Source organism: Rhodnius prolixus, unplaced genomic scaffold, assembly GCF_049639745.1.
Source record: "Rhodnius prolixus isolate KJV_2025 unplaced genomic scaffold, Rpr scaffold_1, whole genome shotgun sequence".
NCBI lineage: Eukaryota > Metazoa > Arthropoda > Insecta > Hemiptera > Reduviidae > Rhodnius > Rhodnius prolixus.
The window spans coordinates 62,191,626-62,209,802 of NW_027411581.1; the positions used below are offsets into that span (position 1 = coordinate 62,191,626).

Genomic DNA, 18,177 nt, shown 5'->3' on the forward strand with positions numbered 1-18,177 from the left:
CCCACCTTGTGCAGGTGCTTCCTGAAGCTGCCGTGCCCCGTGAATAGGCCTGTAATCAGAGAGATCTGATTTCTGCCCAAGCCTAGAGTCACTTTGTTTCTTTGTTTGCACAACAAGGGCATAACTCTCTTGACCCCAGGAAGCATCACCCAGTACTTTTCATGTTCTCTCCAGATCCAATCTCTTGAGAGCCTCACAAACTGCACCCCTTAGTGATCCCCAGGACCAGTGAAAGGAGTACTAGCTCCATTCCTGGCCAACTGATCAGCTATTTCATTCCCCTTAATCCCCACGTGGCCTGGCACCCATTCCAGTCGGACTTTATTGTGCTGATCCAGTTGATCCAGGGCCTTTTCTCGACTCTTAGTTTGATTAGCACTGCTTAACCACTTCCCGCTGATCCTCCTTCTTCTTCTTCCTGGATTTCCTCTATGTATGCACCTCTTTCTGTTCGAAACTTCTAGCCATACTTATCTAAAGCTAAAATTTATCTCAAAACTTCATTAAGTGCCTAACTGTCGTTGTTCAGCTACTACCTTCTTTTTTTGGTTAATGTTGTTCAGCATTACTTTCATGCTGCTACAGTTTGCACAAAAAAATAGTTACTAACATTGCAAAATTTCTGCCAGATAACTGCTCACAGAAAAAATTGCATTTAGGGGATTCATTCTTACACACTCTTCACGACCTCTGCCATTCAGTTTAGCCAGTTCTTTTAGTACTAGTTTACCGTCGTTAGTTCCTTGTAATTTAATGCTCTAGCCCTTTACCCTCTTAGCCATTATCTTTTCTTCCCTTCAGCCTCCCTAAACAAATCTAATTATCAGCACGCGCCCTTTAATTACGTACTACTTAAATCTTCTTTTCGAGGCTGAACTCATCACGTGAACAACCTCATCTACAGCTAACAATACAATATGTAAGGAACTGATGGCAAAGTTTAGGTCCATGCGAAAGGATGAAAGGGCTCTCTTCTTTTTTTCCCTCCTAAAATGCCCTTCATACGTCACGCAATTTATTTTCATTTTAATTGTCTTAGGTTTTCTTTTTCTTAATTAATAACACGAGAATCGTTAGAATTGTATTATTTTGCTATAGAATTTTAATGGTTATACATTCTACAGCATTGATTTTTTTTACCCCCTCTCTTTTGTAATGAGACATTACATCTTGTATATCTGTAGAGAGGGAACTTGTACCCCCTCTAGCCGAGAACCTTAATAACTAAGACTGCTTTCTTCCTCTCGGCAGATACTTTGTACCATTATTACAACACTGGAACCTCTTCCCTTTTCCTTCTGCTTTTCAAAAAGGAAAGCTTTTCTCTCTCTATTTTTTTTTTTTTTTTTTTTTTATTCATTCAAACAACAAACAATGGCGAGTACATTAAGCGTGCCACGCGGAAAGCTTGGGTTTCCATAATTTTGAGTTCACAGCCATTGTTATATGCGCGCCCGTAAGGTTTCCTATTCTCTGTATCAAGATGAAACACATGTTTGCGATACAAGATATTCTCAAAGAAATTAAAAATTAAATTTTTAGCAAAACAAAAATTTCAATGTTCTATTAATTCAAGTTAATTTTTGGTAGTTCTTAAATCACTTCTTCCCCCACCCCACAAAAAAATAGCTGATTATTACTATCCTCGTTTAGTCCAGCCTTAGTACTCTTTAGTCTAGGGCGCCACGGTAACCGAGCGGTTAGAGACGAGAGGACGCCACGGTAGCCGAGCGGTTTCCATTACGTCATAATTTCTCAGCGTCAATCTCTTGCCTGTTAAACCATATTAATAAATAATTGTGATTCTGATTGTTTAATTACTAGGTGTTAATTAAGTAAAAGTAAGGCACCACGATAGCCGAGCGGTTAAGAGGCTATACCCGCAAACCTAAGATGTATTGTTGGTTTAGTGGGTTCGATTCCCCGGTCTCTAGGGCTTAGATATTTTATTTAGTGTTTAATATGAGAAATTTACAGTAAAGTATGTTAGGCGTTTATAGGCTAGACCCGCAATGCTAAGATGTATTGTTGGTTTAGTGGGTTCAATTCCTGGTGTCTAGGCCTTGGATTTTATTTAATGGTTAATATGAGAACTTTATAGTAAAGTATGTTAGGCGTTTATAGGCTAGACCCGCAATGCTAAGATGTATTGTTGGTTTAGTGGGTTCAATTCCTGGTGTCTAGGCCTTGGATTTTATTTAATGGTTAATATGAGAAATTTACAGTAAAGTACGTTAGGCGTTTATAGGCTAGACCCGCAATGCTAAGATGTATTGTTGGTTTAGTGGGTTCAATTCCTGGTGTCTAGGCCTTGGATTTTATTTAATGGTTAATATGAGAACTTTATAGTAAAGTATGTTGGGCAGTTATAGTCTAGACCCGCAATGCTAAGATGTATTGTTGGTTTAGTGGGTTCGATTTCACGGTCTAGGCCTTGGATTTTTATTTAATGGTTAATAAAAGAAATTTACAGTAATGTATATTTGCTAGTCGCCTCCGTCCACGACATCTAATTAGGTAGTTGGACGTTAAGCCTACCTGAAAAAATAGGAAATTACTTTACTTTTACTAGACGGTCTACTTAGTAAAGGGCACATCCTCTTATCCGATCTTTTTAAAACTTGGAACTCTTTTCAGTGGACTTGAAGAATGGTCCTTTAGGATTGGATGAAGTTAAGCTATCCTGTAAAATTCTTTTACTAAGTATAGTAAAATATTAAATATTGAATATTAACTACCAATTAGGTGTCGCTCACGCTTAACTATAAGCAAGCTCATACTTTACTATAAACTAATTTTTTTCTAACAAATAAAAAAAGTAGTCATACGCAGGATTCGAACTGGGAATCTCCCACTTACAAAGCCACGCTCTTGACCACTAGAGCAACACCTGCCGCCCCAATTGGTTGTCTTGACGATTGAAATTGCTGAAATTGAGGCAGAATAATGGACCAGCTGGAAGGAGCTCAAAATTCTTGGACTTCTATTCAGGGAAAACAACAGTTTCTACATTTCTTCAGGATATTTAAGGGTACATTTTATTTAACCAAAGAGATACAGAGATAATGTTCAAATTTTGTAGAGGAGCTGTGCTGTCTGAAGGAAGGTTGATCAAAGTTAGTTGGTTGTAATGGGTAGTTATGCTATCTGCCTATTTAAAATATTATACAGGGTGTCTCATTTTTAGGGACAACTTTTGAAATAAGTCCAAAAACGAAAGAAGTTAGCTTAAAAAAGTTTACATAACAACCAAAATGCCGTTAATTCCAAATAAATATTTTAAATCGTTGCTAAGATACAATATTTTAATCATAAAGGTTTAATTTTCGTTATTTCTTCCCCTATTCTTATTTATATCTCTTATGGTATTAAGTTTATCCAGTATTCCAGCAGCTAAGAAAAAGACTAGCTGCTGCTGTAGAGTACCAACAGTACCCGAAAACAAAGAGCAGGTACAATGATGAAATTTAAGCTAAAAAAACATTATGGCCCCCTCCTTAAAAAAAACAAAACATTTTTCTTATTTAAAGCCTGACGCGTTAAAAAACTAGAAAAATAAAAAAAACCCTTAATTTACATAATTGTATTAAACATAGTCACCAGTGGTAATATCTCTAAATTGTAAGTAAAAAAAAACAAAAACAAAAGAAATCTAAATATTCAGCATAAACAATTTCTTAATTATGCAAAACAGCACTTCGCTGTTTGCGCTAAAGAATTACAAGTCCTTGCGCCCTACATTGTTACCTTGGGTTGGGTTTTTGCTGTTTTCTATCCTCTATTTCCGTACATTTCATCTTCCAGAAGGCTGAGATCTTTTGTTTTTCCTTTTGGTAGATGGAGGAATCTTTCTTCTTTTCTAACTTCATCGACCAATCTCTTCCATTCCCTGTACCATTTTTTTGTTTCTTCTCTTGTGCGAAGAACTCCTTACTGTGGCCATCTTTGCTCTGACCATTATTGCCATACTCTTATCTTGTTCTCAGACCTGTCAAACATCAGTTAATTTTCTACTTCCTTTAAGAAAGTATTCTTCCTAACTAATGTTAATTATGTTGTCATTTCCCTTTACGCTTTTTCTACCTCCAGTTTTCCCGGTTGAACGTTTTCCTGAAAGTTTATTAATAGTCGAAGTCAAGATAGTGATGAAAAAATGTAAAAGATATGGTACTTCTTATTTGGTATTCATTTTTCTCTTTTACGCCCTTGAATTCGAAACACTAATTGTTTCGAATCGAATAAAAAAAAAGACCACCCTATTTTAACGTAGAGAACACGACAAAAATCTTTAAGAAGTAGTAAGGTGTAAAACAGTTAATTAAATTGAAACCAGACGTTAAAGAGGTGTTTAGAATTTCTAGTTTGATAAGAATCGGTTTAAACCACTTTACTAGGTGCGTACACTACGAGTACGTACGATATGTACACTTACCCAAAGACTGCATCTTCCACTTGATGTAGTCACGAATCCCTATCGAAACTACTGATTAGTGTTCCCTTCTACCCAGACGTTTTTAGGGGTACACGATTTACGGGAGCACATCCCATTGATTCTGATCCAAACCTACTGTTTTTCAAATCAATATCATCACATACCTTTTCCATTTGCTGATCCCATTTTGTTTTTGGTCTGCCTTTCATCCTGTTTAGTTCCACAGGACTCCCATTTGCAGAATTTTCTTTGCCCACCTCTGATCACTAGTAGATGGAACAATGTGGCCAGCCCAGTTTCCACTGTCTTTTGGCAATAATTGGTAATCATTAAGAGTGAAGAGTTTAAAGGGTTTTGCACCAGATTTCTTTATTAATTTCTGTATAATTACTGTTTTAAGTAGTGTCCATTTTTCAGGCGGCTTTATCTCCAACTACCAATTAGGTGTCGTAGACGGAGGAGACTAGCAAACATACTTTAATGTAAATTTCTTGTATTAACCATTAAATAAAATTCAAGGCCTAGCGCCTGAGGAATCGAACCCACTAAACCAACAATACATCCTAGCTTTGCGGGTCTAGCCTATAACCATCAAACATACTTTAGTATAAATTTCTTTTATTAACCATTAAATAAAAATCCAAGACCTAGACCGAGAGAATCGAACCCAATAAACCAACAATACATCTAAGCATTGTGGAACTGGTCTCTTAACCGTTCGGCTATCGTGGCGCCTAATAATTACTGTCTACCATTCAGTTTATACAAATTTACGAAATAGCATACTTATTTTTGGAAAGACTTTAAACTATCTCTGCTTTAAACATTAAGCCTGAATACTTTTGAAATAATTCTAATTATTCATACGCTGAAAGAAACAAAAACATTTTAGAATTTGTAAACGACAAATGAAAACTTTTTTTACCTGGAACTAAACTACTGAGTTGGGAAATATTTCGTGGAAATTAGGAAAAACTGTTCTCCTTTCAACTAGACCACTCCATCATCCCAAGATAAAACAGAACACATTTGGAAAATTAGTAATGTAACTCGTTCTGGGAGTTTTCACCATTTACAGAATAAAGACCCTCCCTCTTTACGTATAACTGCTAAAAGTTTCTACAAGTTTTAAATTGCTGCAAAAAAAGAAAAAAGAAAAAGTTTGTCAATATGAGAAACACTTTTTCACATGATTCATGTAACTCACAATAATATGTTAGCGTTTTATTCTTGGAGCGGGGAAAATTTATTCTAAGACATGGTTAGAATTTCTAGTTTGATAAAGATCGATTGCAAATAGGATTATTTTTTTGTATTTTACAAGGGAAATCACTGTAATACAAGCCGTGCATGTTTGCTTTTGACAGCTGACAGACTAACTGATTGTCATGTGATTAACAGCATAGCATGTTAATTGACTGATTATTGATTTAAAATCATGATTATGTTACTTTACTTTGCCATATTTCGCAATTTGATCGCTATACGAGCTCTTATTGCTGTCAATAATTGCCTTTGCTAAGTTAATTTGAACTAATTAAAATTTTCTTTAAATGATTAAAAAAAGGTAAAGTAAAGTAATTGCCTATTTTTTCAGGCGGGCTTTACGTCTAACTTCCAAATTAGGTGTCGTGGACGGAGGTGACTAAGAAACATACTTTACTGTAAATTTCTCGTACTAACCATTAAATATAATCCAAGGCCTAGAGACCAGGGAATCGAACCCACAAACCAACAATACATCTTAGCATTGCAGGTCTAGCATCTAACCGCCTAACATACTTAACTATAAAGTTCCCATATTAACCATTAAATAAAATCCAAGGCCTAGATCGGGGGAATCGAACCCACTAAACCAACATTGCGGGTCTAGCCTATAACCGCTCGGCTACCAGTGGCGCCTTCTTCAAATAATTATTTTGCCTTGCAATAAAAAAATCAGTGTTTTTTATTTACACTGTTGTTTTTTAGCGTCATCAAGATGGACTGAATCGCAGAATTTCACTACAAACATCGCTAAAGAAAGAAAAAAATACGATAGTTTTCAACAAAATAATGATAATGATTGGTAGACCTGAATAAAGATTTCTTCAACTTCCCCACATCCCAATAACTCCGCAATGATGTCTCTTGCTGGGCTACAGAACAGTCCAAATTACCCCCGTCCATGGCCAACCATATCAGTCTCTATTTGCGGATGTAATCTGTTTTTGATTAGCCCCCCATTCTCCTGCCACTTACAAAACGGAAATAAAGAATATTAGATTTGTTCTGGATCTCAATAGATTCTGGATTAAAAAAAAAAAAATCCTTTGCCATTGCTGGTCACAGTTTCTTAAAAAAAAAAATGGATCATCCGTTTAAATCATTTTATCTTCTATTCTGATGCTTCGAGGATTGATTTATTAAATTAAAAAGATTACGCGGACTTTTACCATAGATATTTTCCATTTCTCTTTAATTATTAATTATCAAAAGAGAGTTTTTTAATTCCCCTTACTGGGAGCCAACTAGCGAAAATATCAGTTCGGAGCTATCCACAGAATCCAAAAAAAGAAAGAAAAGATTTTGCAAAATCAAATGTCAATATCAAATTTTTCGTCATACAATTCCAGCAGGAGTTGTCAGACGATTCTAAAGTGCTCCAATGGATTTACGGGCTCGCGTATTGGTACACTGTTTAACATCCAATATAATTACTATTAAGTCTAATGAAGTGTTATAATTATATAATTATCTATACACCATTACAAAGGCGCCACGATAGCCGAGCGGTTATAGGCTAGACCCGCAATGCTAAGATGTATTGTTGGTTTAGTGGGTTCGATTCCCCAGTCTCTAGGCCTTGGATTTTATTTAATGGTTAATATGAGAAATTTCTAATAAAGTATGTTAGGCGGTTATAGGCTAGACCCGCAATGCTAAGATGTATTGTTGGTTTAGTAGGTTCGATTACCCCGGTGTCTAGATCTTGGATTTTATTTAATGGTTAATATGAGAAATTTACAGTAAAGTATGTTTGCTAGTCACCTCCGTCCACAACACCTAATTAATAGTTGGACGTAAAGTCTGCCTGAAAAAATAGGCATTACAACCTTACTCTACTACACCATTACAATTGAATAACATTATTATAACTGAATACTTTTCTTTATTTTTAATTAATTGATTTTTTTCCTGACGATGAAAGAATTATCGAATTACCATTAATCTTGAAATTCATTCTCTCTCTACTCATGAATGCAATTATATATTCACTGTTCAGCGATTGAACCCAGATGGTTTCTGTGCAAATAGAGTGTGCATGTGATTGATTAATTGTTCTCCTGGGTCCAGCCATTCCAGTCCTGGATCTAATCCACCTCCGTTAATCTGGACGTCTGGATATTTCCCTTAGTTTCCTCCAGAGCATCTAAATAATTTTATCCGCGAAAAACTTTTTTTTTCTTCTTTTTTTTTAAGAAAAAATGAAGTACATAATATTTAATTTTCATTTTAAAGCAATTTGTTGATTACTTTTTTTATAAAAAAAAAATTTAGGAATATTTTCTTAAAACATGACCATTCGTAAAATTCTGGTGATTTGTGACGAGTATCGATTTTGAGTATCGACTCAGTCTTTAGGTCGTGGGAAACTGATATTAGAAGTTACCTCTGGGAAAAACAACTCGTCTGGAGTCTCAATGGATTTTCAAGATGGAGTCGCAGATGTATCTTTTTTTTTAACCATCCATTTATAATTTACAATTGTTAATTTACAAAATTTCTGTTTGTTCTAAAAAAAATAATTTAATCATGAATTCAAAATCACCATTAGTATTAGTATTAGTATACGTTAGGTGTATAAAATGTGAGAGACAATGTTTATGGATGAGGATGAGTAAAAGATATTTTACAACGTTGGTGTCAAGGATGAGCAAAGTTCCAGATTAAACCTTTCTGTGTTTACCCATAATCTGGTGGAACATGTCTTGCAGGAGAAACACCTACGAGAGGAGTTTTAATTAAATTAATGTATTGCTCGCACCTACGGAGGTGTGGGTGTTGCAAGATGGGCAAGAAGATAATTTTGCGAGGCAGCTTGATTTCCGGTGTTCACATTTGTAGTTGCACCACCTGTGGCGCGCTAATTTAATTCATAATAATTTAAGTGGACTTTACATGATGAAGTAGAAGACTACTAACTTTGGTGTACCGATTAAGTCGAGTGTAAAGTTGCCGTGTAATTGTCGTGTAACAATAAATTGACTTCCAAGTCTTTTGAGGCTTATTTTGACCATCTTGCCTCCTGAGTCGATGATACACTGGGAACATAATAATGCAAAATTAATAAATTAAAAAATGAATTCAACTTTTTTAATCTAGCTCGAGCTGGTGTTCCTCAGGGCAGTGTCCTAGATCCTCTTCTTTACTCCTTATATACAGCAGATATACCTCAACATCCAAATACCATCCTCTCCACCTTTGCTGACGATACTGCAATCTTATCTCCTCATTCCGATCCTCTTATCGCTACACGAGCTCAACAAACACACATCAACCACTTACAGGACTGGCTTTTCAAATGGCGAATCAAAAACTAACGTTACGAAATCAAAATTTATAGTATTTACTCTAAGACGAAAAATCCTACCTTCCATCATCTTGAACCAAATTCCTATACCACTTTGGACAAAGTAGGCTACCTTGGACTTCAACTAGACAAACGGTTGACATGGAATCCCCATACTAGACTGGAAAAGACAAGAAACTAACCAACGCTACAAAACTTCTCGCCAGTTGACAAACGTTCGAAACTTAACCTACATAACAAAAGGACTGTTATATCTACTGTTACTGCGACCTACTTGGTCATACGACATCGAAGTATGGGGGATCGACTAAGCGTTCCAATACTCTCTACGCCTCCAGATATTACAGTCCAAAAATACTACGAAAACTTCTTAACGCACCGTTCTATGTATCTAACCTCACACTATCCATAATGACCTTTAAAATCCCTTTCCTTTACAGATTTTGCTAACACTCGTTTCATCAAATTTCATTCCACTCTACAGCAGCTCATCCTAACCCTCTCTCATAGAACACCTATCTTCCTCCCCATTACCAGGTAATCCTCTAAGGAGATTGAAGAGAAGATGGCCTCGTGGTCTACTCTTATCGTGAGAATAGTAAAGCACGTTACTGGAGTGTCACCACTGGGTGCCTTCTCCACTCATGATTTTCTTTTATTTTTTTTATCAGGTACCATATTTGCTTGTTGCAACAGTGGGAAATTCCAATAAAAGATTTTTAAAAAAACTGTTTCAATTAATCGGGGATATTGCACAAGTTACGAGGTATTCTAAACCGGAACAGAATATAAACGGAAAGTAATCCAAACTATTTGATGTGATGTAATCATTTTTAGCTGATACTTCTTTGCTAAGTTCTAATTGTAGCTAAACAATCCATGGTTGAGGATCTAATCCAGAAAAAGAAAAGTCCTCATCAGTAAATAATCCACTAAAATGTCTGTATATGACGTATTGAAAACAAGTTGTTGGAGTGAAAACGTTCTTTCGATGAGATTGAATTTTTTTTTTTTGCTCCCCCATTTATGTCAGCTTAATGCGGGTACGGGTCGATGCGAGGACTGCCATGGCGACGACCCCATTGTGCACGGCTGATAAAGACAATTTCTTAATTGGGAAGACGGAACAAGGAAGAGTTGGTTAACTCCAGAAGTGGCCGAGAGAGAGATAGAGAGAGCGCAGAAGGCTCAGCACGCATCAACTACTGTGTAACCGCTTCTCGCTATTCATTATGGTTGAGTTGTTGTTGGAGAAATCAGTACAGGCAATCTTAAATTCATTATCTGGCACTAGAGTTTTACAATGAATTAACAGGGACCTGGTAGTCCTAGATGTAGGACATTGTTTGCTGAAGAGTTCAGGCCCTGAAACAATAGACATTCTATCTATAAGTTTTTTTAAAAAAATTTCTTCGTAAAAGCAGAGTAAAGTAACGCCTATTTTTTCAGGCGAGCTTTACGTCCAACTGCCAAACTAGGTGTCGTGAATGGAGGCGACTAACAAAGATACTTCACAATGAATTCTTGTATTAATCATTAAAGAAAATCCAAGGCCTAAGACCGGGGAATCGATGATTCGGTGAATGCTATCAGTATTGGATGGTGGGATGGGCTACCCAAAGAGACGCTAAGCTCCCTGGCATACTGGACCTGTTCCTCCAGTGAGGCACTTACTACGTAGTGAGCTCTCAGTGAGTCGTAATTATCTCTCAGTTAAGCCGATCAACGTGGTAAAGTAAATTATTACATTATTTTCAGGAGGTCTTACCTTTGTCCAGGGCGATCCTTATCTTCTTTTATCTTTTTTTTATTTTTTTTTTATTTTTGTAAGAATCACTAGTTTATCAATTATTTGCGGATGCTTACAAAGCAGCTCCAAATATAATCGATATTTCGTATAGAATCGATTATTACTCCTTGCTACAATCGAACCTTTATCTCAAGAAATTCCTCCGAAATCCAAAATCTCCTACGTACCTGTACTCCTTGTTTTGTCTCTTACCACACCAAATACAAAGAACCATCAAATTCCCTGTCTGTCTTAGCTGAACTCCAATATCTCATATTCCATTCCTAACTATCCTCTCAAGCAAATCCCTTATCCAACTCAAAGTATCAATCACTAATCTCCCTCCTTCCTTGAGAACTGAAACATTCGTGGCTTCATGACCAACTGTCGGCTTCTTACTCTGGTAGTGTTTTAAAGGCCGCTGGATGATGATTGCCATATACTTGCAGCCAATCTGTTTCCTATTACCTCTTATCTGTTCAACTTGAGACCCGCAATGCTAAGATATATTGTTGGTTTAGTGGGTTCGATTCTCCGTTTCTAGGCCTTGGATTTTATTTAATGGTTAATATGAGAAATTTATAGTAAAGTATGTTAGGCGGGTATAGGCTAGACCCGCAATGCTAAGATGTATTGTTGGTTTAGTGGGTTCCATTCTCTCGGTTAGGCCTTGGATTTTATTTAATGGTTAATATGAGAAATTTATAGTGAAGTATGTTAGGCGGTTATAGGCTAGACCCGCAATGCTAAGATGTATTGCTGGTTTAGTGGGTTCGATTCTCGCGGTTAGGCCTTGGATTTTATTTAATGGTTAATATGAGAAATTTATAGTAAAGTATGTTTGCTAGTCGCCTCCGTCCACGACTAATTAATTAATAGTCGGATGTAAAACCCGCCAGAAAAAGTAGGCAATTACTTATCTGTTCAACTTATTTCATCTACTGGCATACGCAGTTGGACAATCCCTCAATATCTGCATGATTACAAATATACGTACTTTCTCTCAGTAATAGAAAGTACAGAAACAACTCAATCTATAAACAGTGTTGGCAACATTCTTTGTGAAACTAATATTTTTACCTTAATAATTATAATTCATATAATTAAGTTAATAATAATAATAATAATAATAATCAAACAATAACTTTTAAAGAGGTTAATGAAGTAGGTCTTCCAATTTTATTCATAAGCTCATCTATACATGATTGAGGGAATATATGTATTATGTATATATAAAATTATGTTAGCGTTCTGAAACTGTTCTTTGTGACAATTTCTACCCATTGGAGCGTTATTCACTGATGAACCAATAGGAGTGCTTCATCAGTTCGCTTGCTGGTTGAGCTTAACCAATTGGAAATTTCAACTTTATGCATACTATTATACCTAATTTAGTATATTGATTCTATTATCTGATTTAGTTTTTTTTTTTTTTTTTTTTTTTTTTTTTTGTAACTATTGTAAACTATAATCTCTGTAGTGGGGGGGGGGGGACAAGTTTGTTCTTCTGCAGATTGGAAATAACTTAGCGGAAGTGTTTTTTTTTTCTCACTCACTTACGAAAAGTATTGCGGTCGTATCGAATTTTCGTTTTGAGTTTCTCACAATCACAGGAAGGTACATGTTTTGATTTTTCCATCTTTGTGGAAAAAAATTAATTATGAAATTTTTCTGATATTACGCGATTCATTAAAAAAAAATAAAAATAGAGAAGTTTTTCATTAAATTCAGTTCAATTCTAAATTCAATTATTCAATTGAGAATAATGAAAAGCAACATATTGAGAAGCTGCTTGATTGGACGAGTTTTCCACCAGCCTGAGAAGAAAAATCTATTTCCTTTCTTCATTCATTTTAAATAAAAAAAATTCTTTAGGCTTAAAATATCAAATATAGAAAACAGAATTCAATAACACTCCTTAGATTTAAAATTACATAATTTTTGTTTAGCTAAATCATGAAATGCCTTCTCGTTCCCCTTTTTTATAAAAGGCTTATTTTATAATCAACTTGTTAGAGAGAAGGAGTAGATGGAAGGAATGAATATAGGAGCGGGCAAGGAGACTGGGAAATAGAGGAATCCAGGGGACAAGATGAGTCGCTGGCTGTAGCCAGAAGATTACAAGATGTTTAATCAGTCTCACTTCTTAATAAGGAACCTTCCCGAAAATGGTATGAGAACTGGAATCGCCTAACACAATCTCTAGAGGAATTGAAGGAGAAAAACAGAAGAGGTCCTCCTTATTTCAGCGATATATTTACTTCTTCTTCTTCTTCTTCGTCTTCTTCTTCTTCCGCCAAATGTGCGTAATTTGTTTTAAACAATTTTCTTCATTTGAAAATTTACAACCAATTTCTCTTTTATTTTAAACTTTCTTCCTAAGCTATTTTTTTTCTCTTTCTTTTTTATCATTGTACATTTTTAATCTTCTAGTGAAATAATATTCCTGAATAGAACATCTAGATTAGAATAGTCTAAATTCTTTCACGCTCATTTTTCGGTTATAAAAACCATTTTAAGAACGAATTCCTTCCGAACTCGTAAATTCTAGAAAGAGAATAAAAGCTAAATAATAATTCTTAAAATTAAACATATATAAGTATATAAGTATATATCCACACAATGAGGACAATACCCAATTTGTGGCCACCTTTTTCAACCTCAATTATTCTTCAATTTGAGGCGTGCGTCAATTTTTTTGTCGCTTTTTATAAAAATTATATCCTAGGCCAGCCAATAAGGCGTAATTCGCATTTAAATTAGATAGATAGATTAGATTAGGGCGGCCCTCAAGGCCTACGCCACTGCGCGACCCCTTTTGGATCTATTGTGGCTCCCCGCACTCTAGAAGCTTACCTCACCAGACCTGTCCGTTTAATCAGACTCTTAATTCTGGAGAGAGCGACTCCTGGTTAAAGCTCACTAGGCCTTGGTTTTTCCTCCCCGAGAAATAACATCCTTAGCCCCAGACAAGCCCCTCACACTGGACACAACACGTGCAGAGTGCCGTTTCCTCCTCCTCCTCCAGGCCACATTTAAATTAACCTTATATCTTTCTAAAACAATGCTTTCACAACTCTCTTAGCGTAATTTAAGAAAGTTTCAAAAGTGATCCGCAGTACTAGGGGGTAATATCTTTGATTTTATCCACAGTAGTGGGGATAATTATTGTATCCCTGGGGCTGGCTGTGGGCTTTCAACACGTCACAAGGGATGGACTACGTCAGTTTGGTGTAGAGATTTCAACTTACTATGTTTTACTATGTTTCCGTCTCTAGACTTCCTGTTTAGATTAAACTGATTAAAAACAACCTCTGATGATGGATGAAAGTCTGAAACCGTTCAGTGATGCAATAAGCATGCCGTATCAAATCATAAATATTGAAATTTTCCCTTTTTTTTTTAAAAAAAAAAAACTCACTAAAAACCTCAAATTTATAAAATTAAAATTTAGAATTTTACTTAGATATTTAAATTCCTTATCAGAATTATAAAGGTAATGGGTTTCTGCATAGCTCTTTTTTCTACATTTTAACAGGAAGTTGCATCTTGCTATGAAAATGTTTCCAATGAAAGTAATAGATCCACGTGTGACTATTAGACGTTTGCAGTTTCAAGAAATTCGTCACATCCGTTTGCGAGGCAAACGTTTCCGGTCAGCTGATGGCCCCAATTGCATGTGATGGTCTTAAAGGACGTACACTTCACTGGTAGATATGGTCAGAGCCTTTGAATGGCGTTCATGATTTGTTTGGCTGCGGTTTCGCCCTTGATCCGGTAGGGGGTTTCTGTGCAGTTCTCACTGAGCCCAAATCAATTTAAAATGCCTTATTACTGCAATCATTAGAAAAGAGAAAAAAAAAGTGCATAAAAGTTGGGGGAGCTTTGCAACAGAGAGCGATGGAAAAGTTTATCACCTGGTTCTCGCCAATTACTTAAATGCGCCAATTACTCTAAAAAGACTTAGGACAGTTGATTGGTTGTTTCGTAGACCTCATTATTGGCTGACAATGTGATGGTCCTCTGCAAAGCGTCCACAGATCCTTTGTCAGTACTGTGTACTTTGTCAGTTATTCTGAGTACGTATGTTGCAAGGTTAGGTTTGGGTTAATTCGGAGAAGAAAACGTCTTCTCATACTTTGTCCAGAAACCGCCTTACCAATCAGAACAGCCAGAACTGGATGAAGTAATCTATGCCGAGTGGTGGGCGGGGTGCTAGATTAGACTCTCTTGATTGGCGGTGGTATAGGATTTTAGGCTAGCCTCCACCATGGGGGGGGCCCTAATTATTTTATAATCTGCTGAAACTTTACCCCCACCCCACATCCCGCGGCTAATTCAGTTTTCTTGATTGTTCAGGGTAAACGCGTGACTATAATCGATAAAACTAGAGTATTACTAATCACTTTTTGCTACCATATATTAAGCCCAGCTTTCATATAAGATGAAAACCTTTTGCAAATACAAAAGGATATTCTTCAGGAAAGTTGCGTAAGAATTATGCAAAAATTAATTTCTAGTTTCTGCTTTCTTTGTGTTTACTAAATTTACGTTAACAGATGATGGAGTTTCATGAACAGTTTAAATACTATGGAAATAATGATCAATTTCGCTCGATAGCTTGCTTTAAGAAAACACAGGGCAAAATAACATTCTATAGCAAAAAACTGGACTTTCAATATAATGATGACGTAGAAGTAGGTGCGAGCGAGATAAGATTCCTCTGACTCTCTCTCTTTAGTCGTGCCTCTCATTTCTCGGAGCTCACCCACTCCCTTTCATTTAAATTAATTAATTTCATCATGATAACAAGTCTCTATGCATCATCAGAAGAAGCCCCTTCCAACCACTACTAACTATGCAAACATATTTTATCAATATCAATATAAACCCCACTTTTAATTGGTTAGCACTACTTGAGATGCAATGATAGTTAATTATGTACGCTCTAATTTATTTATTTATTTTTTGAACTGCATACAATAGTTGCAAACAAGCAAAAAGTTTTAAAAAAATTTGTAGAATGCAATTTTCTTTTTTAGGGTTCTCCACAACTCGTGGTTACCTTCAGCCATCGCGAGTAAATGCCTTCTTCCAAGTGACACGGTCCTCTCTCTTCCTCCGGCCATCCAACTCGCTGTCCATCACCACCATTAGGGCAATCTCTCTGGACCCATTCTTCTTACATGTCCATACCAAGTGAGTGCCTTAGTCTCTCTCTAATCTCCAGAACGTTTCTCTCCACTCCCATCCTTTCCCTGATATCCACATTCCTCACTTTGTCCCGCCTCGAAACATCCTGCAGATTTCCTCCAAAAAAAAACCCATTTCTACTGCTAGGATTTCTCTCGCGCTGTTTTTAGTCTTTTACGTATACGAAAGAGAAATCTAGTGAGAACTAGATCGTACGACTTCGTCGATGGGTCCCGAACACTTTCCACAAAACACTGAACATCTAAACAATTCTTATCTCTCACCAACATTTTGCAGATCGGAAAAAACCGAACCTTTGCACTGAAATGTACAATCTTAGTCCTTCCCAGATTTTCCTCCAAAAATGAGTTTTTCCTATAAAAGTAAAAGTTATAAATCTAGTTGTATGTACAGGAAGTTTAAGGAGCCATTTTCCGTCCAGTAACGAGCCATTTCCGGTTGTGCTATTCTTCATACTCGATTTTAGCAACTCAATTAATCTTTCTTAAAAGTTACACCGTTAGATTACACCGTTTTACTAAATTTTATTAAATTAAATAATAAGTAAAGTTACTACAGTATTGCTTCTTAATTAATGAGATGGGTTCTGCCTGGTGTTTCTTTGCAAGGTTCGCTATATTGGGTTCAAAATTGTTCATCCTTCAACCCCCTGGCTCAGAAAATACCCCTAATTTTGTTAAATAGGCCCCTAGGGGTCTGTATAGACCACTTTGGCGACCTCTGTCCTAATAAATGTGACGAATTCTCTGCTTGACTTCAAAATTTTAGATCCGTTATTCAATGGTTTTTCTTAAATTAGCAGCTGTTACTCTATAGCAGGGGTCGCCAAACTTTTTTAATCATGGACCCCCTATATAATTTTTCAGAAATCTCCATCGACCCCCACATAAAAGTAATTTTCAGTTAATTAAAAATAAAACTATCTGTTAGGTACTGGGTTTGTACATTTATTTTTATGATTTTAAACATTTATTAAAGTAATTTTTTACATTGTGTAACCAATAGTTTTATGAAAAATATCTTAATGTTGAAATTTAAATACCTTAATATTTATTAAATAATAAGTAAATTATAAATAAGTAAAGTAACTACAGGTATTGCTTCTTAATTAATGAAATGGGTGTGCCTGGTGTTTCTTTGCAAGGTTCCGCTATATTGGGTTCGAAATTGTATTTTCCTTCGACCCCCCATGGCTCAGATCGACCCCCTACTTTTGTTAAATAGACCCCCAGGGGTCTACGTATATAGACACCACTTTGGCGACCTCTGGCTTTAAAATGTATTTAAGTTTCAAGATATGACTGTGGTTTTCAAAAAAGTCGAGTGCATGTGCAAACTAGACGATTTTGTTTTATTGATATAATCATATAATTTGAACATCTACGAGTATAAACAGCTAAACTACACTATTTTGCAATGAGGAACAAAATTTTGCTTATACTCTATTGAAAATATTTGTTTATTATTATTATTTCTACATCCCACAATTCTTTACCAAAAAAGGGATTTTTAAGCCTAATATTTTTTTATTGCTTTAGCCAACAACTTTTACTTCTCACTTTATAAGTGTAACCTTTCTGAAGCAGTGTAATAACCTTTTTTTGCTATTAAGTGCGTTGTTGTGAGAAGGTTCTGTTTATAACCAATAAAATTTACAGTACACGAAGTTAATAATAATTTCAGCAACATTATAACATTGTAAATAATAAATTGGTTAAAGAGATGGTATCTTATAAACATGAAAACCTTGTCATTAACAGGTCTACGTTGTGGTTTACTTCACTGATAAGTAACCTTGCCAAGCTAGTTTGGTTAGAGAACGTGAGCTATACCAATTTCTCGCTATAAAAGTGTCTACCGGGAATTGAATTAAACCATAAACCTCAGGGTATCATATTAGCTTTTCCCTTATTAAGGAGACAAAGCACTCCAGAATGCTTGTGTGGCCCAACATTCTAGCCAGGTTACCAGTAAACTAAAAAAGATATTAACAAATTTTAGACGTTTACCTCTATTAATATTAATAGTTAATAAGATAATAACTATTCATGAGCAGTTCACTGCACAAATAAATTTAGATCTAATTTACTCCTAAACTATTTCATTGATAAAGTTAATATTTTACTCGTTTGTAGAGACAAATGTTGTCTATAATTGTGTATGATTTCA

The 18,177-nt window shown here is 35.7% G+C and overlaps 1 protein-coding gene across 9 annotated transcripts in view; it reads left to right on the forward strand.

The window, feature by feature from the left end:
• Positions 1–18,177, forward strand: part of LOC141446048 (GTP-binding protein Di-Ras2) — a 207,990-nt gene that overhangs the window by 152,637 nt on the left and 37,176 nt on the right. For 3 of the 9 annotated variants that reach the window (XM_074112407.1, XM_074112406.1, XM_074112408.1), the window contains one exon: positions 15,837–15,993. The exons of 5 other annotated variants lie outside the window; for them this stretch is intronic. In XM_074112407.1, the coding sequence (XP_073968508.1) occupies positions 15,981–15,993 (13 nt within the window). In that variant the 5' untranslated portion in view covers positions 15,837–15,980. Of the gene's footprint in view, positions 1–15,836; positions 15,994–18,177 lie in introns of those variants that run through there. One more of the 9 variants, XM_074112413.1, reaches the window with a different exon arrangement.